This window comes from Loxodonta africana, chromosome 8 (genome assembly GCF_030014295.1).
Source record: "Loxodonta africana isolate mLoxAfr1 chromosome 8, mLoxAfr1.hap2, whole genome shotgun sequence".
Lineage (NCBI taxonomy): Eukaryota > Metazoa > Chordata > Mammalia > Proboscidea > Elephantidae > Loxodonta > Loxodonta africana.
Genome location: NC_087349.1, coordinates 5,946,105 through 5,966,350, shown reverse-complemented (window position 1 = coordinate 5,966,350; position 20,246 = coordinate 5,946,105). Strand labels below are relative to the sequence as shown.

The 20,246-nt window shown below is 43.6% G+C and overlaps 2 protein-coding genes across 2 annotated transcripts; both read right to left on the bottom strand.

The window, feature by feature from the left end:
- Positions 1–1,546: 1,546 nt before the first annotated feature.
- Positions 1,547–11,844, bottom strand: LOC104847210 (olfactory receptor 2F1-like). The gene is made up of 2 exons (XM_010602061.2): positions 11,837–11,844; positions 1,547–2,138 (listed from the first exon to the last, which is right to left on the bottom strand). The coding sequence occupies exons 1-2, from the start codon at positions 11,842–11,844 to the stop codon at positions 1,547–1,549; spliced, it is 600 nt and encodes a 199-aa protein (XP_010600363.2).
- On the bottom strand, positions 10,867–18,088 carry LOC100663001 (olfactory receptor 2F1-like). Its single transcript, XM_023541976.2, has one exon. The coding sequence runs from the start codon at positions 12,849–12,851 to the stop codon at positions 11,910–11,912; it is 942 nt and encodes a 313-aa protein (XP_023397744.1). The 5' UTR covers positions 12,852–18,088; the 3' UTR covers positions 10,867–11,909.
- Positions 18,089–20,246: the final 2,158 nt, after the last annotated feature.

Below are 20,246 nucleotides of genomic sequence, written 5' to 3'. Positions count from 1 at the left end.
AACACTTAATTGTGCTCATGAGAAACCTGTACATAGATTAAGCATTTCGAACAGAACAAGGGGTACTGTGTGGTTTAAAGTGAGGAAAGGTGTGGGCCGGGTTTATATCTTTTCACCGTACTATTCAGTCTGGTAGGGCACTAGGAAGCACTACGTCTACAACCACATCCTTCAATCAGGCACCCTTTGTTTAATTCTTAAATCTGAGATCTGTTCATTCACTTTTGTTTCTAACGTTTCTCCATGTTCTAAACGACTTCCAGTCTATGCCCTCCAACCTCCCGTTCTTGGCCTTTGAGCCCTACCCTAAACTCTACCTGGCTTATGAAGCCTTTCCTGGTTATGGAAAATTGAATGATAAATAATTGATTCACTTACTCCCTCTAGCATGAAAAAGAGAGTTTGTTGGACTCAAAGAAGAGAAAAGAATGTGCTATTTACTTTTGTCTCAGTTAATCTAGCAGGTCTGGTGGAAACAAAGAGGGTAGAACACTATATTAGTTACGCTATTCCCCGTATCAAGACTTGAAGCCCTCGCCACTGCCTGTAGTGCAAGCCACTCACCTTGTTTGCAAAGCCCTACTATGCATGCTCTAACCAAGCTGGTCTGTCCCCTCATCCCCACCGTACTCTTCTCTACCTCCTCACCTGACTTATGCCACACCCCCATTCCCTTACCTGCCCAAATTCTACCATTTTGTAAGGAAAGCCCAATTTCGTTTTTCTGTCCCTTCAATCCCTTTACCAACCACATGGATGCCTCCCCTCAATGAATCTCACAGATCTTTTTTAATGGCTACCTTGTATTTGCCTATTAACCAAATACCGTATTCTTGTACTTTGTGCATTGTTGGATTTCTTTCTAATTTCTTTTTTGGTATTTATGTCTTATATTTACAAACAATCTCTAAGTCGTTGGGTAAGACCTTATATTAGACATCTTGTGTGTCTCTCAGCACCGAGCACAGTGTGTTGGCCATAGTGAAATGTAACACACATTTGTTTATGGATAGATACTTCTTTCAAGATGCGCATGGAGTCCCAGACCCTGGGATACTCTCAACAGTCAGGGGGAGAGAAGTTGCGATGACAACATAGCAGTGAAGGATTTCAGGGCCGGAACAAAAGAGATGCTCATTAATTGTGGCATTTAATTGATGGATTGCAGACGACGAAGTTGACATTCAGGACAATGGTGAAAATGATGATGGTGATTATGGGGATGTTATCTCAGTCCACAAATATTGAACATTTCTGACTGGCTTTTGAATTTTGTTGGAAAAAGGCCAGAGCTACAAAGAAGATTCCAGAGTTTAAGTCATTATTTATCCATGCATTTAAAGCCAAGAGTACATTTTCCCAACATACACACTGACACACACACACACTCGTGTGCACAGTTGCTTAAACACATCGTCCCTCAGAACAACTTAGGGGAAGTCCTCCCCTTTCCCTTCTGAGTTCTGTGTGTTCCTCTCCACAGCTGAGCTCTGACCCAGCATTGGTGTAGGGCATAGCAGCACCTCCACGCTGGAGCCCACCACGATCACCGAGTTTGCCACCTGGCTCTCTGTGTGTCCATGCAGGCCATGTGGTTGGGCACGTCATGCCTGCAGGTGGGCAGGAACATAGTGATAGCCTTCTCCGTGGCAGAATTAGCCAGGCCCACAAGGCAGCACACAGCCACCAGCACTATGCAGAGCCTTGGGCTCATCAGAGCTATGTACAACAGGGAATCATAGATGGCCACATAGTGGTCATAGGCCATGGTGGCCAGCAGCAGGAACTCAGTGCCCCCGAGGGCAAAGGAAAAGAGGAACTGGGCCCCATGCTGGGCAAAGGAGATGGTCTTCTTTTCCTGGAGGAAGTGCACCAGCATCTGGAGGACCCTGCTGGAGGTATAGCAGATATCCACAATAGAGAGGTGGCCCAGGAAGGAGTGCATGGGCAGGTGGATCTGTGCATTCAGCCCAATCAGGAGAACGATGGGCTTGTTACCGAGCAGAGTCAGTTGGTAGGTGGCCCCAAAGAAGACAAAGAGCCCAGCTTGGGGCTTCCAATCCCTGGAAAGGCCCATGAGGACAAAGCCACTCATCCAGGTCAGGTATCCCTCCTCTTGGAGCAGGCAGGCCAGGCTGCTGGGAGGAAGCGGGCTCCAGGAGCATAATCAGAATCAGAATTCACACTCTGGGACTGAAGAAGTACTAAAGTAGGACTCTTCATATTTGTGTGTTTTCTCTACTAGTCTGTGAGCTACTTGAGTCAGAGATCTTTTCTGATTTATCTTCTTGTGCATAGATTCCCAACAAACGTTTCACAATAAGTATTTTTGTTTTTCTTTGGTTGGGTGCATGAATAAAAAAGCTAGAAAAAGCATCCCCGAGGATTGTCCCCAGATCCCAAGATGCAGGAGATGCGTCCTGGGACCACCTTGTCCTTAACTGCTCAGGCTGGAGCCATGGCTCCTTGCTTCTGGATAACCCAGGCTGGATCAACGACAGAGAAAATCACTCACTTGCTTCTTAGCACAGTGATGATAATTGGGCTTAGTCCTGAGTGGATGAAATCAGGGCCTCATTGTCAAACATTGTATCAATACAATTATTTCCCAACTTCTTGAGATTGAGCTATTTCCTTGGCAAAATGCTGGTATTTGTTTGCATTTAAAGTAAGTGATTGACAAAAGATGAACATACACATCAGTGACTTGCAATGACAACATTTGAAAACTGGTGGAGCCCGCAGATGGTGTCAGTGAGGGAGTAACTCAAATCCTAGGTAAACCCTTCTGTCACCGAAAAGACTCGTTGGCCCTTGGAACACTTCCATGTTCACTTTGCTGATCTTTAACCCCATAAAGAGATTAAGATGTCATTTGTTCCCTAGTACAAATGCACTACCAAAAAAACAAAATCAAACGAAATAAACAACAAAAAAAAAACCTGTTGCCTTTGAGTTGATTCTGACTCATGGCAACGCCATGTGTTGCAGAATGGAACTGTTCCATAGTGTCCTTTGTTTAATTTTTTTTTTTTTTTGGCTGTAATCTTTATGGAAGCAGATCTCTAAGCCTTTCTTTCATGGTGCTCCTGGGTAGGTTCAAACCGCCAACCTTTAGCTTAGTAGTTGAGCACAAACCACTTGTGACACCCAAGGACCTACGAAGTTACTGAGACATTTTAAAAGACATTTTATGGTCTTTATTTCTTTGTGTGTTACTAGTAGTAAGTCTCTCTATCCCCCATGTCACTATTTACCTTGAGCCTCTGCAATCTGGTGGGAGAAGGTGGTTGTTACCCGAGAAAGGAGTGACCACATGGACACAGGAAAGAGTCTGGCTGTGGAAAACTCCGATTGGATGCCTATTAGGGGAGGCTTGGGAGGAAAGGAAAAGACTCCAGAGAATAGGGGTTGCCAGTGAACCTCCCACAGTACCCGTAATCGACACCAGAGTAGTGCTTTCGACATTGGCTGTACAGTGGAATCACGTGGGAATGATTAAGTCAGAATCTTGAGGGTGGGCCCAGACATCAGTAGATGTAACTTGTAATCCTCCCCAGCGGGTGACAGCACCAAGGCAAGTTTGAGATCCCCTGCTTTGGAGGTAACCTTTAACTTTATTTTATTTTTAAATTTAAAAAAGGGCATGTATTGGGTTGGATAATCTGTGACATTCAGAGATGGGCCTGGATTCAGGCATGGCTGAATCCAGAGGCTCACACAGGGTCTTTGAGCCCTGTCTTCCTTCTGCTTCATTTCCTCTTTAAAGTTATTTTTGAAGACACTAGACATGGTTTTTGAGATAAGAATATGTTTTGAGGTAAGCCTAGAAGGAGTGTCTTTGAGGAGGAAAGATCTTCAGAAATCATTTGGGCTAAACTCTTTAGTTATCATTTGAAGAGTGTTTAAATGATTTGCTTCTGATCACTTTGTGAACAGCTGGACAACGTTCCCGGATATCCTGCCTTTTGTGTTCTGAGTGTCCACTTAGCCTTAGTTTTCTTAGCCTGGACCCAAACCAATGTTTTAGAATATCCTGAACCCAACCAGGTAAGAACAAGTAAGTATCACATGAGATAATATATGAAAAGTGCTTCATAAATGCCAGAGCATTTTCTAAATGAAAAGGATTTGTATTAAGGAAATGAGAGACAGACCACAAGATTAAGTGAAATAGAAATGAAACCAATTCATCCCAAGTCTTTCTAACCAGAATTTGGAGATGGGGCTGAGCTGGGCGGTGGTGGAGTGGCTGGTTCCTGTTCTCTGCTCTGGCTCCCAAGGACCAGGGAGAAGCAGGGCTGGGCCGCACACCAGGTGAAGGAGGTCATCTTCCTTCCTTCAGTCCAGGTGTCACTAGAAATTGCTAAGAATAGAAACTGACATTGGCACTACACCCACAGGCTAAGTCTCAGAGCCCTGCACATGGAGGCCACTGGATGCCAACAGAGCTCATTTCCCCATCAGCACTGTAAGTTACCAAGTTTTGGTCCGTAAGTGTGATGCCTGAGAGCTGAGAGCATCAAATGAAATTCACACCACTGAAGGGAGTAAAATGCAAAACAAGAATAACAGAAAAGAATAAAAGTGAAAAGGGTCATCATTTCAACCTCATTATTTTACAAATGAAGAAACTGAGGCTCAAAGGGCAGAAGGGTTTTGCTCAAGATCCTTCTCTCAGTTAAAGCAGAGAGGGAGGGGATTGGAAATCTCAGGGTCACAGTCCCATGTTCTGCCTGCTACACCACACTGGCCATGAACAGCGCAGCAGAGGAGTTCGTAGTGGAAGCATCATGACAGAATGAAATACAGGACAGATATGATTGCTGGGTTGGCAGGAGGATGTTGGGGAAGATTTAGGGTTTGAGATGCTGCTTCTCAGGGGTAGTGGGAGATTTTGGACTGCTACAAGGTAAGGTAAGGAGGTAGGCTGAAGAGTACTTAGGAAAGGCCAGTAGTCTGAGGTCCAGTAACCAACCAGCTCACCTTTTTCAGTTTTATATGTAAAAGGGAAACACCCAACCTATAGTTCTAGTGAGATCACGGAGCCCACCCACATGGACTTTCTGCTTTCTTACTAGCCAGGAGTGAACTGTGAAAAACCTTCCTCCAAGCCCAGCTCTTGACTTCCCTCTTCTGACTCTAAACCAGCTGTCACTTCTTCAAGGCCAGAGAGAGTGCTTTCTCTTTTTTTTTTTTGTGGATCTTTCTAGCTCTTGATAAAAAAAAAAAAAAAGCTCTTGATAGAGATTGGTATATAGATTTGGTTGACTGAATAGATGAACAAACACCATATTGAGGACTTGTTTCTTTAAAATTCATTGTCTCATCCAGATAGCTGAAGAAGCCAAAGGGTAATAACTCATTAGGCCAATGGAGGACAAGAAAATCTTTTCCTTGGATGATGTAGATTTAGATCATTTACATTTAATGTGGTTATCTATAGATTTGGTTTTAAATCTATCTTACTATTTTTTTTTTCTGTTAGTCTTATCTGTTCTTTGTTCCTCTTTGACCTGTTTTCCTGCTTCTTTTGGGATTAATTGAATATTTTTAAGATCTAATTTCATGTACCTTATTAATTTATTAGCTATACCTCTTTATATTTTTAAGTGATTTCTCTAGTGTTTACAATATGCATTTTAATTTATCACAATCTACCTTCAAATAATATTATACCATTTCACTATAGCCTAAATAAAATAAAAAATCCTCACAACTAGGCCAATAAGGAACATCATGATAAACAGAGAAAATATCAAAGATGTCAAAGATTTCATTTTACTTGGATCCACAGTCAATGCCCATGAAAGCAGCAGTCGAAAAATCAAATGACCTATTTCATTGGGCAAAGGTGCTGCAAAAGACCTCTTTAAAGTGTTGAAAAGCAAAGATGAATTGTGGTGTTGGGGAAGAATGCTGACTATACCACGAACTGTCTTGGGAGAAGTACAGCTAGAATGCTGCCTAGAAGCAAGGGTGGCAAGACTCGATCTCATGTGCTTTGGACATATTATCAATAGGGACCAGTCCCTGGAGGACATCATACTTGGTAGAGGGGTCAGTGAAAAAGAGAAAGACCCTCAACAAGATGGATTGACACAATGGCTGCAACAATGGGCTCAAACAGCATAGGACCAGGCAATGTTTTGTTCTGTTGTACACAGGGTCACTATGAGTTGGAACAAACTCAATGGCAATTAGCAACAACATAGGCTAAACTCACAACTGTATATTTCCATCCTCTCTTCCACTTTCTGCATTATTGTATACTTTATTTTTACATATGTAGTGAAACTCATAATACATTGCTATTATTTTTGCTTCAAATAGTCAATCATCTTTTAGAGAAATTATAAAATGAGAAAAAAGGGTCTTTTATAGTTACCCATATATTTACCATTTCTGGTGTTTTGCTTTGGCCTAAAGAATTCCTTGAACATTTTTTTGTAGTGTAGGTCTGCTGAAGTCCACTTTTTTCTTCTTTTACTTGTCTTCATTTCTGAAGGATATTTTTTTTTTGAATATTCTATAGAATTGACAGTTTTATTTTTCTTCTAGCTCTTTAAAGTTATTTCATTTTCTTCTGGCTTGCATAGTTTCTGAAGTGTTTTTAAACGTAATATGTTCCTCTAAGCATAATGTGACTTCTTTTATCCTTAATTTTCAGCGATTATGATCTGCCTTGATGGGTTTTTTGTTTATGTGTGTGTGCATGTGTGTGCTAATCCTGCTTGGGATTTGCTGAGGTTCTTGGATAGTATGTGTGGGTGTGTATATGCCAAATCTGGAAATGTTTCAGCTATTATTTCCTTTAATATTTTTGTCTTCCTTCCTGTTCTTCTAGAAATATAATTACACATACATTAGGCAGTTTGATATTATCCCACCGGTGGCTTAGTCTCTGTTCCTTCTTTTTTCAGTATTTTTTCTCTCTGTGCTTTATTTTGGATGGATGCTATAGCTATATACTCAAGTTCACTGATCTTTTCTTCTGCAGTGTCTAAACTGCTGTTAATCCCATCTAATTTTCTTTTTAGATGTTTCATTTTTCATCTCTGTTGTTGGTGTTGTTAGGTGCCATCAAGTTGGTTCTGACTCATAGCGACCCTATGCACAACAGAATGAAACACTGCCCTGTCCTGCACCATCCTCACAATTGGTAGTATGCTTGAACCCATTGTTGCAACCGCTGTGTCAATCCATCTCCTTGAGGATTTTCCTTTTGTTTGTTGACCCTCTGCTTTACCAAGCATGATGCCCTTCTTCAGGGACTGATCTCTCCCGATAACATGTCCAAAGTATGTGAGACGTAACCTTGCCATCCTTGCTTCTAAGGAGAATTCTGGTTGTACTTCTTCCAAGACAGATTTGTTCATTTTTTTTTAGCAGCCCATGGTATGTTAATATTCTTCGCCAGCACCACAATTTTAAGGTGTCAATTCTTCTTCGGTCTTCCTTCATTGTCCAGCTTTTGCATGCATGAGGTGATTGAAAACACCATGGCTTGGGTCAGGTGCACCTTAGTCCTCAAGGCGACATCTTTGCTTTTCAACACTTTAAAGGGGTCTATTAAAGTCCACCTTGAGAAGGCAACCCTTCCCCAGTCGTATTTTGAGTGCCTTCTAACCTGAAGGGCTCATCTTCTGCACTATATCAGATGGTGTTCTGCTGCTATTCATGAGGTTTTCACTGGCTAATTCTTTTCAGAAGTAGACCACCGGGTCCTTTCTTCCTAGTCTTCCTTATTCTGGAAGTTCAGCTGAAACCTGTCCTCCACTGGTAACCCTGCTGGTATTTGAATACTGGCGACATAGCTTCCAGCATCGCAACAACACACAAGCCCCCACAGCATGACAAACTGACAGATGTGTGGGGTTTCATCTCTAGAAGTTCTATTTGGCTCTTTAAAAAAATTCCATTTCTCTCATTATATTAATGTTTTCCTTTATGTCCTAGATCATATGAAGCATGTTCATAATAAAAAAAAAAAAAAATTTTTTTTTTTTATTTTTATAATAGCTATTTTAAAGTATTCATCTGCTAACCTCCTCATTCCTGTCATTTCTGGTCTGTTTGTTGACTGATTTGTTTCAGGTTATGAGTCATATTTTTCTGTTTCTTCATATGTCTAGTAATTTTTGACTGGATGTTGGACCCTTTAAATACTTTGAATCACTGTTTAAAAAGAAAAGGGTCAAAAGATCTTCCTAAATTCTAAGAACTCAAACAATCATTTCTAAACTGAATTTTTTCAGTATATAATGCCATGAGTGTCATAAAAATCATTTTGATTGAGTTAGTATCACAGCTTTGCTCAGATTTATAATAAAATATTACCAAAATTTTATGTACATTTTAAGTTGAATCCATTACCTAATTACATTGTATTGACTTTGCCAAATTTATAAGACATACTGTATTTTTAAGCAAATAATATGTGCCTTCTATATTTGTTTGCCAATCACTCCCTCCCTCCTTGAGGTATTTTTGTAAGCTCCACTGTGCCAATTTTTTTTTTTTTTTAACATGTTGCTGTAAAAAAATTGGCATATCAGCACTTACAAAAATACCTCACTGGGGGAGGGAGTGGTTGGCAAACAAACTTAGAAGGGCACACTATTTGCATAAAAACATGGTAGGTTATTTAAAATTTTTCTGTTTTAAATTACTCTAAGGACATATGCTTTCATGAAAAAGTGTTGCTCATTGTTTATAGTTAATTTGATATTGAGATTTTAGTTGGAAACTCAAATTCAAATGACAATATCTTTTTCTAAAAAATATATTATTAACTTTATAATGGTTGTCTTTATGATATCGTTTTCAGTAATTCACTATAGGAAAAAACAACAATTTATTAAACATCTTGGAATGAATTCACTTTGAAGAATCTTTTTTAAAAAATTGTGGTAAAATATATATAAAGGAACATTTGCAGTTTCAATATTTCTTGCATGTATGATTCAACGAAATCAATTATGTTCATCATGTTGTGCAGACATCATCAGCACTTGTCTCCAGATTTTTCCGGTGCTCTTAACAGAAACTCAGCGCCCCTCGAATAATAACTTCCCTTCCGCCCTGCCTCCTACCAATGGTAACCACTAATAAACTCCGGTCTCTATGCATTTGCCTATCCCAGATATTTCATGTAAGGGGTCATGCAGTATGTGTTCTTTTGTGCCTGACTTATTTTACTCAGCGTGATGTCTCCAAGCATCATCCTTGTTGTAGCACGCACTAGAACATCATTCCTCTTTATGGCTGAATCGTATTCCTTCCTATGGATAGGCCATGTTTTCTTTATTCATTCATCTGCTGGTGTACATTTAGGTTGTTTCCGTCTTTTAGCTATTGTGAATAGTGCTGCAATGAACCATGGTGCATATGAGAAAGGTTTTAATTCAAGTTGAGAGGCAAGTATTTTAAGTTAGTGGATAAAACTTTTCTTTCTATTAAAATTTTTATGTTACTATATTGTTCTATTTTATTTTATTTATATTGTTCTATTACTGTTTTAAAAACGAAAACATACAGGCATACTAGCTATATAGCTGTTCAAAGTTTAAGGGGAATAGGGCGGAGTGAATATATCCTATACCCAAGACTGTGGGTTGACTGAATGGCAGCTCCAATCCTCACTAACTTGTCCATCTTTATTGACATTGTATTTATGGCTTTCTCTGGGTCGGGCCCTAGAGAACAATCTATCCAATATTTTTAAAGGGCAGCTATCTGCTAACTGAAAGGTCAGCGATTTAAATCCACAAACCACTCCTCTGGAGAAAGATGTGGCTCCCTGCTTCTGTAAAGACTACAGCCTTGGAAACCCTATGGGCAAGTTCTACTCTGTCCTACAGGGTAGCGATGAGTCCGAATGGACTCCACACCAGTGGGTTTGGCTTTTGGTTTTATTCAGTCTCCTATGTTACAAGCCCTCTGTGTAAAAATATGCTTTAATTTCTTGTTCAACAAATTAGAAGTCTGGGCTTCTCAGTCTAGTGTTTCGTATAAAAAATCAGGTGGACTTCAGACATCACTGTTTAATGAGTTGAGCTTTCTTATTCTGTTTATTATCTTAATGGCAAAATTAATCAAGAATAATGAGATAATTCCCGCCTGAAGCCTGTGATCAAGATCCAGCTTCGAACCATGATTTATGAGCTTGGTATGGAAACTTCTTATTGATTCTTTCATAGAATCTGCTCTGTAGCACCACCTCAAGGATCACTCCACTCAGAAGGGCTCTCAAGGGATCAAACATGTTCCAGAGATGTGTGAGGAGGATAAAAGTAAATACATCAGGTTATAAATGCTTGCAATTTGTTCTCCCTCGCTCTCTGAGGAGGAAAATTCTTGCTCCTGAGCTTTCTTTGCTGTACAAAATGCAGACACTTGGCAAAAATGGGGCAAAAACCCAAATCTGGAGGCTTCGGGTGAAGGAGAGGACATTGGGAGGAACTGGAAAAAGAGATGACTTGTTAATTTTGGGGAAGAAGTGAATAGAGAAGGGTCTAAAAAGGAGAATTAAAAAGTTTTGCTGGAAATTTTAAAAGACGCTCTACTCCCTTGTCCCCAGCATTTTGGTGTTTTCTCAACAGACTGAGTGTAAGTTTGAATCTTTCTCAATTTATGTTTTTGTGTTTTGTGAGCAAGACAAACCAGGGATGAGTAATGTTTAGATATGAAATACTTTATTGTGATTTTTAAGTCTTTAAATATCATTCAGGATGAAATTATCACCACTTGGCTTGACAGTGTAGGATGTTTCTTTCTCAAGCCCTTATTTGTATGCTAGAAGAATAGAGACGTTTTACCGATAGAGGACTTTGATTCTCTCCTGGGCTCCTCTGTGATCATGTGTGGCCTGGACTTCATTTAGTCAGGCGTGGATTCTGACCACACTGCTCAATTAGATCGCTGACAGGCCGTCTGCCCCACCGCAAGCTTGAAAGGGGAATATGCCCAGCAGCGTCAGTGGGACCGCACACGACCCTGCTGTCTCATCAGGGCCGTGGGGATCGATTCTAAGACTTTGGTTCCAAACTCCTATGTGAATTCCCTCCCATGCTGGGCCAGGCCGTGTGTGAGTCACATTGGGTGACCTCTGCCCCTTTGGCCTCAGGCCTGTTTGATCCCATGGGCGCAGTGGATTTTGCAATTTAACAGCTTTTTTCCATTTCTCACTGACTGCAGAGAAGCTTAGACACACATTTGTGGATCTTAGCAAGGAGCAGATTTTCGTGGCGTGAATTTTGTGCACTCCATGACTGCCGACTTTATATTGTTTCCGAATTCTGACATGCCAGCATATCTTTTTCTTTTTTTCATCTATTTTTTAGCCTCTGTGTGGTGTGTATCTTTCCAAATTGTTTTAATTTCATATTTTGGATTAAGTCAGGGATCAAAATTAGAGACCAGAGGGGGGGAATTTTTTTTTTCATTACCTATAAAGAGCGTAGTGTAAACTGTGGCCCTCCCACCTCTGTCTTACGTTCATGAACACATTCACACACACTCATACACACATATACACACCACACATCCCCCGACACACATACACACCACGTGCACACACATATTCTCCCACACACTCCCACACACTCACACAGATCATATGCACTCACCACAAACACACATATTCACATACCACACACACTTTCACATACACTTATACACCACACCACACACTCACACACACATATACATTCTCGCACACTCACATACTCACATGCAGCAACACGCACACACATACACACTCACACACATGCACACACACACTCACAGACTCACAGGCACTAACATGTACACACTCACACGCATGCACACTCACACGTACATTCTCACGCACACACCATGTGGAGGCCAGCTTCAATGCCTACTGCCCTCATTGCCACAGTCATTTCCTAACGTCTTAACATGGAGCTCCCAACAAGGAGCTTGCTCAGCGCGGCCTTTATGTCCTTGTTGCGCAGGCTGTAGATGAGAGGGTTCAGCATAGGTGTCACCACGGCGTAGAAGAGCACCACCACCTTGTCCTGCTCCACTGAGGCAGCCGAGTGGGGCTGCAGGTAGGTGAAGAGGGCCATACCATAGGACATGGAGACCACAGCCAGGTGGGAGGCGCAGGTCCCGAAGGCCTTTCTGCGGCCCTCACTGGAGCGGATCTGCAGTATGGAGGCCACAATGTGGGTGTAAGAGAGGGACACCAGGCAGCAGGGCACCAGCAGCACCACGATGCTGGAGGCCACGATGACCACCTGGTTCAGGGTGATGTCCACACAGGCCAGGCGGACCAGTGCCAGCGTCTCACAGGCCACATGGTTGATCACATTTCGCCCACAGGTGGGCAGGCGTATGGTGATGGCCGTCTCCACGGCAGAATTAGCCAGGCCCACAAACCAGCACACAGCCGCAAGCACCATGCAAAGCTTCAGGTTCATGACAGCCACGTACTGTAGGGGGTCACAGATGGCCACATATCTGTCATAGGCCATGGCAGCCAGCAGCAGGAACTCGATGCCCCCAAAGGCAAAGGAGAAGAAGAGCTGGGCCCCACACCGGGCAAAGGAGATGGTCTTCTTTTCCTGGAGGAAGTGCACCAGCATCTGGGGGACCCCACTGGAGGTGTAGCAGATGTCCACAACAGAAAGGTGGCCCAGGAAGAAGTACATGGGCAGGTGGAGCCGTGCGTCCAGCCCAGTCAGGAGGACGATGAGCCCATTACCCAGCAGAGTCAACAGATAGGCGACCCCAAAGAGGACAAAGAGTCCAGCCTGGGCCTCCCGGTCCCTGGAGAGGCCCATGAGGACAAAATCACTCACCCAGGTCAGGTTGCCTCTCCTCATAGGGCAGGCAGGCTGGGCTGTTGGGGAGGAGGGGAGTTGGGGGGGACAAGTGAAGGTCACACTCTAGGGGCCTGTGAGTAAACTAAGGCCCTTGGATTACATGATGGCTAGAGCTGGAATGGGTCACTGGGCCCAAGCTCCTTCATCTAGGTGGTTAGAGGAGAATGTAGATGAGAAGACATTGGAGGAAGGTTCTTTGGCTTCTCACTCTCAACTATGAGGTTTTCAAAGACAAAGCCCCTGTCTTGGCCATCTTTTTATATTTAGGGCCTAGCTCCAGTTGAGGCGTTGGTGGTTCAGTGGTAGAGTTTTCGTTTGCCATGAAGGAGAACTGGGTTCGATTTCCTGCCAATGCACTTGTGTGTGTGTGTAACCACCACCCATCTGTCTGTGGAGTCCTGTGTGTTTGTATGACGCTGAATGGGTTTCAGCTGAGCTTCCAGCCTGAGAAGGCCTAGAAAGAAAGGCCTGGCAATCTACTTTCAAAAATCAGCCAATGAAAACCCTATGGAGCACAACGGTCCAGTCCACAACCAATTCTGCAGATTGCATAGGACAGGGCAGCGTTTCGCTCCATTGTGCATAGGGCCACCATGAGTCGGGGGCTGACTTGACTACAGTTAACAACAGATCCAATTTATTGGAGGTGATCTTAATGTAGAAAGAAAGACAGTGAAGGAAAGTGGTAAAGGAAAGGGAGAGAAAATGATAGAAGAAGAGAAAAAAAAAGTGAAAGAGAAAGAAAATCTAAAGAAGAAAGGTAAGAAAAGGAAAAGGTGGGAAGAAAGGAGGAAAATGGGACAGAAAGTAAGGAAGAATCCACATACGTGGGCAGCAGTGAGTAAAGTGCCTTTTCAGACCAGTGAAAACAAGTGGGGTGCTCTGGGTCTCCCGGCGCCCCTTCCTGTAAGGGCGATTCAGCCATTCTTCGGGCCTCCAAGATGATCCAGACCTGGAGACCTGTCTGAAAGAGAAAGGGGTGAATGTGTATCCTTCTTCCTGGGTTTTTACCATTTAATCAGGGGCACAGATTAAATTAATAACGACAAAAAATTAATTAAGTGTAATTGTGCTAAGCGCTCTGAAGGGCAGGAAAGAGGTCAGTGCTTGGCTAATTAAATTTGGCACTCTGTAATTAAATTACCACTGGGGTTCTGCCCTCCTCGATAAGGTACGGTTTATAGAGTCAGCTGCAGACATCTGTTTAGATAGAGACTCTTAAACAAATGGTTAACAAAAGAATGTCATGAGAGCCTTTGGAAGCCAATGACACTCACAGGTGACTGTGGAGTATGAAGTGACTGAAACCCACCAAGCCTTCCCAGAGGGAGGGATTCTCCTGTCTCAGCTGAGGTGGCCCTGGGTCAGCGCTCTCCCAGCATGCTTCCCAGTCCTCTACAAAAAGAGAATTAATATGCTGCCAGTTTTTCTTTATTGAAATGTAATCTCTGGATATAATTCCACCTCTAAAAGTAATTCATTAATTAGTTCATTAACTCATTTATTTAGAACATCTGTAAGCGTATCAGGCACCATGCTGTGGGTTGGGGGTACAATGGTTACCTTGAAGAGTTAGGTGGTCAGTGGTGTGTTGACAATGAGGTAGAGAGGCAGGAAGGAATCCCAGAATAAGTGAAAATGGTATATGTCTTCAGCTGCTAACCAGAAGCTTGGAGGTTCCAGTCCAGCAGATGTACCTTGAAAGGAAGACCTAGTGACCTACTTCTGAAAAATCAGCCATTGAAAACCCTATGGAGCACAGTTCTATTCTGACACATATAGGGTTTCCATGAGTCAGAATCGACCTGTCGGAATGGACCTGACGGCAACCGGCCGATTGGTCTGGTTGTTACTGTACTCAACAAGTCCATATGGCTGAAGTAACTTGTGCCCAGTGATACAGGGATAAGAAGCAGTATAAGTATGTGCCATAAAGGCCAGCAAGTTAACAGAATGTGGACCATTGAGTCCCCTTTGCAACAAATTCTGTTGTCTGATAACCTAGTTACAGAGATCCTGCCCAAGCAGAGTGAAGAATTAAGGTGGAAGATCCACCTATATCCACTGGGTGCTCCCATGTTCTGCACCCAAGGTGAGCTCAATACAAAACTGTCGATCTTTTTTAGATGATGATAAACTATAGTAATTAACAAACAGCCTCTTTCTCATCATTTTGGGATAATTAGAAAATTTCATTCCACTTTGCTCTACTCAAGAATATTTTCTAATCCCTGAGTAGCATCAGGTCCAATGACAGGGGCTGGGATAACAGGAATCCTCTCTCCCTCTCCAGGATCTCAGCCTGGCAGGAAGAGAGAGACGGTGAGTCATTGTGACTTCATCAGAGGAGCTTTAGAGGAAGTTGGAGCACCAAGACTGGTAACTGGAGACATCAAGCAGAACTGCGAAAATAGTCAGGAAGAGGTGTACAAATAATGAAGTAGAAGCCAAGAAATCTCTTGGAAAAGTAGATGTGTTTTAAGTGTACTTAGATTGGCAGTAAGGAGACCTGGTTTCAATCTGCCTGTGTCAACAAACCATCTATACATCACTGGGTGTATCACTACATTTTTGAGCCATTGTCTCTTCATCTGCAGAATGAGCAAACTAGATCAGTTAAACACCAAGGTTTCTTCCAGCTCTAGAGAAGAAATTCTAACCATTGCCATAAATGAATATACACAAGCTTTAGCTTAAAATGGTATAAAAAGGAAAAAAATTCTTTGGTCTTTGATCACTCAGCAAGATGAATTGACACAGTGGTTGCAACAGTAGGCTCAAACATAGCAATAATTGTGAGGGTGGTGCAGGACCAGGCAGTGTTTAGTTCTGTGGTACATAGGGTCGCAATGAGCCAGAACCAACTTGATGGCACCTAACAAGAAGTAGGCACAGGCAGTGGGACTGTAGGCAATAAGATATGTGTTGGTGGATTTCAGGATCAAAGAATTCATATCACACACAACTGTTTGGGGGTTGTCAGTGAGTGGGACCAGGGTGAATTGCAAACTAGAGGCTAAGAAAAGAGGGAAGAGGCCACGCCAGCAGAAATGGGAGAGCCTGGTGGGTCAAGACTGAGAGACTGGCAGCCTCTGATAAGGGATCTTCCTTCCCAGGAATGCCCCAGGTAATTCCTAGGGTGGGATGACCTTTACACCACACTCCCACCAGATCAGGGACCAACCCTCCCTCATTCCATAGGAATTAAGCTTCTTGATGGCTGAGGAGTCACCATCCTCTTTTTCAGGAAAAGACAGGTTCTATGTCTGTTAAGGGGCCCTGCTGCCGCAGTAGTTATGCGCTCCGATGCTAACTCAAAGGTCAGTGGTTTGAACGCACCAGCTGCTCCGTGAGCGGACGATGCGGCAGTCTGCTTCCGTAAAGATTTACAGCCTTGGAAACCCTAGGGGCAGTTCTCTACCCTATAGGGTAGTTATGAGTTGGAATCAACTCGACAGTAGTGGGTTTGTCTAGTTTCAAGCTCAGCCTTTCTCGGTTCCTTCTTCTAATCTCCAACATAACGCAAATTCCTTGAGGCCAAGCCTTCACCCTTTTGCCTCCCACTCTTATTTCCTGTGTGTATATCTGCATACACTGAGCACTTCCCCTTATACTGTGGACCTGACCGCTGACCAGACCAAGGATTTAGTGAGTGGCTCACAAGCAATGAGTTCCTTCATCTAGGTCCTGGGAGGAACCCGAGTCCCCCCTACTACACCCAGCTAGAACAGCACAGTGGAGAATCCCAGCACAGTCCTGGCTGCTCCCAGGGGTCTGGACACCATCCTCTCACGCTGGCCCTTCACCTTTCCTGTGGGGGCTGTCTGGGCTGAGTGCTCACCTCACACAGAGGACTCACTTTGTGGGGAAGGTAGCACATCTCTCAGGAAGTCCTTGGAGCAGTCGTCCATCCACTTCCTGGTGATGGAGGTTTTACTTTGTAAGTCGTGGCTGATAACTTCTCAGAACCCAGGAATCCCTGGAGGGCAATTACCTGCTCTTGGTGTGTTCTTTTACTCATTCTTCCCCCAGCTACTTCTCTGCAACCACAACCACCCGCCTTCTAAGTTCCCTACGGAATGAAGATGCTGAAAATATTTTTGTCTCAACTTTTAACTGTCCTTGTTCCTAGGCTAATGAGCTCTTCCTTGGTTCCTTTGGGCCTTTCACTGCCCATCAGGGTATGGCATTGCTGGCATGGCTAAGGCTATGGCTGCTAGAGGAAGAAACATTTTCTCCTTTGGTCTGGTGGGAAGGAAGCGAGAGTAGCTGAGGAAGGGAATCCAACCAATTGCTGTGGAGTTGACTCCAACTCATGGTGAGCCCATGTGTGTCAGAGTAGAACTGTGCTCCACGTGTTTTTTATATGGCCAATTTTTTGGAAGTAGGTTTCCAGGCTTTTCTTCCATGGTGCCTCTGGGTTGACTCGAACTGCCAAACTTTTGGTTAGCAGCCAAGTGTGTTAACCATTTGTACCACTCGGGGGCTCCTGAGGAGGTGAAAAGGAACCGGAATCTCAGAGCCAGGGCTCCTTCCCGATGGAACATGAAAGCACGTCTCCCCAGTTCCACACATCCAGTTTTAGTGACGAGAGTGGTGAGTAAACACCACACAGGAGAATTTTCACATCCATGGCCTGGGCTCCACTGAGAAGTCCCAGGTTCACTGTCACTAAGATCCTCCTGCAGGCTTTTTGGTGGTCTCCCATATCACATTTCTGTTGTTTCCTCTGTGTCTTTTCATACCACCTGCAGCTCTTCCAGCCTTTGCCAGTCTTGATCTCCAGTTCTTAGTCACCCTCTGCAAAGTTACAGTTACCTCCCTGGAATTACTAGAAGGAGCAGAGAAAACGAGGGGTCAGGATGGGGTTTTATTCTCATTATTTACCTACCCATTTCAGGAACAAGTGGCTCATACCAAGCTGTAGTAATAGAAGATGGGTCTTTGGTAAGATGGGAAGAAAAATCAGACTTTGCCAGTGAGGAACCCGCTAGAGTTTCTCTGCAGTAATAGGTCAACCTTAACAAGACATAGGTTTAATTATCTCTGACATTTGTCCCTCTAAGGCTGGTCCAGGAATGGTAGCTTTACTTCACGCTCTGGACTAGCGTCAGGAGAATAGTTCTTGCCTGGTTTTAGTATAAATAGCTCTGTGACTTTGATCAGTTCGCTAAATCTTTCTGGGTCTTAGGTTTCTCATCTGTGAAATAGAGAGGTTGGATTATACCTCTGAGAATCCTGGATGTCTATATTTTTCAACATATACGTCATAGTCTTCTCCTGTCATACTAGGTACTGAGGTCTGGGATTGGGGTCAGATCATCACGGGTTCCAAACTGTGGGCTTGAGAAAGTGGCAGCAATTCTCTCTTTGAGCCTGGTCCCACACCAAGAATTTTACTGAAGGAGCCAATATTTCATGCACTGTTGGGACCTCCAGCCCTTGGAGATGACTCATTTCCGGCAGTATCTGTGCAGCTCCAGGCCTGCCGCTTGCCCGGGTCTTTCCTGTCACCCCGGTGGAACTTGCCCCTCCGCTACCCACTACCCAACCCCCTACTGCCCCACTTTAATATCTCTGTCACAAGGCTTTCCTGTTACCACGAATAGTTCACTCCCAAGGAAAGACTATATCTGGTCCTTAGTCATGCTCCTTTCCCACTCAGTTCTTTCCATTTGGTTAACTTTTTCCCACTTCTGCACTAATGGAACGTCAAGAGGCACCTTCTGAGAAGCACATCATTGAGCTGAAGACCACCATACCTGACTTCAGCTTCAGTAGCCTTGGCTGCAACTCATCTCTACCTGGCTAGGTCATGCTGGGGCTGACCACTGCTCTGCTTCCCACATCCACACACTGAGAACAGTTTAAAACTGCATTTCCAGGGTTTGGTCTTGTCTCTGTGCTTAGCCAACTATGTGACCTGGGGGAAACCACTTAAGTGGTGCTGGTGGAAGGGGAAAGACTAGGCAAGTAATAGTTAATGAGCACTAAACGCTTTAAAAGAACCATCTCATTGAGGCGATGTAATTTCCTTATTATGTATTAACATTGGACAGGCACGGTACAACCCATTTCTGGAAAAGAAGTCTTTCCTTAGATGATTTGCAAGCACAAATATTGTGTCCAGGGCAGTTTTTACCTCAAAGTCAATTTGCCAATGCTGTGGGGTAACAAATTTAAATACACTCTTTTTGAACATTCATTGAAAATATAGCTTGTTTTCCATGATGATCTTTTCTTCTGGAGTCTCCATCTCTCTGGGTTGTGTGGAAAGGGGGAAAAAAAAAGCAAACAAGGTGACACGCCAATTAAAAGTGTCTCAGTCTCCTTCAGTAAAAACAGTCTCTTTGGGCTTAAAATAGTCTCTTCAGGTAAACATTTAATTGATGTCAAGTTCAACCCTGAGTCGAAGAGATTTATTTCTTTCTCTGCTTTCCAAAGATGGCTTCTGGATGTAAGAAGAAGCTGTAGTATTGACCCATGGCCTGTGAATGGGGCTGTAGAACCTTCTAGCTTCTCCTAGTCCTGGTGCTGATCTCTGTGCAAGTGATCCCATCATTGGCTGGCTCCTGCTGAGCTGTGGCTCATCTGGGGCCAGCCTGGGGCGTCCACTGCTAAAGCCTGTGACTGAGGGGCTCACGGACAGCTTGTTGTTGGGCTTCATCAGGGCACTTCCTTTCAGCTAGTCGTGGCCCCACTTCTGCTTTTCCTGATGTTGTGATCCCCCAAAGTATACACACACATATAGACACACATGCACCCACCACACACATACACACACTACACCACACCACACACATACACACATGCACACACCACACACATCCACAAACCACACCATATACATACACACGTGCACATACTACACACACATACACACACTACACCACACCACACACATACACACATGCACACTACACCACACACATATGCACACTACACCACACCACACACATATGCACATGCATACACCACACATATATACACACACTACAACACACCACACACATACACACACCACAAACCACATACATATGCACACTACAGCACACCACACAAACACACACATGCATACACCACACACATACATTCACACACCACACACATATACACACTACACCACACCACACACACACACATGCACACACCACACACATACACACATTCACACACCACACACATATACACACCACACCACACACACGCATGCATGCACCACACATATACACACACTACACCACACCACACACACACATGCACACACCATGCAGATAAACACACACACCGCAGCACACACGTATACACACTACACCACACTACACAATACACAAATGCACACACCATGCACATACACACATGCACACGCCACACACATACATGCACTACACCACA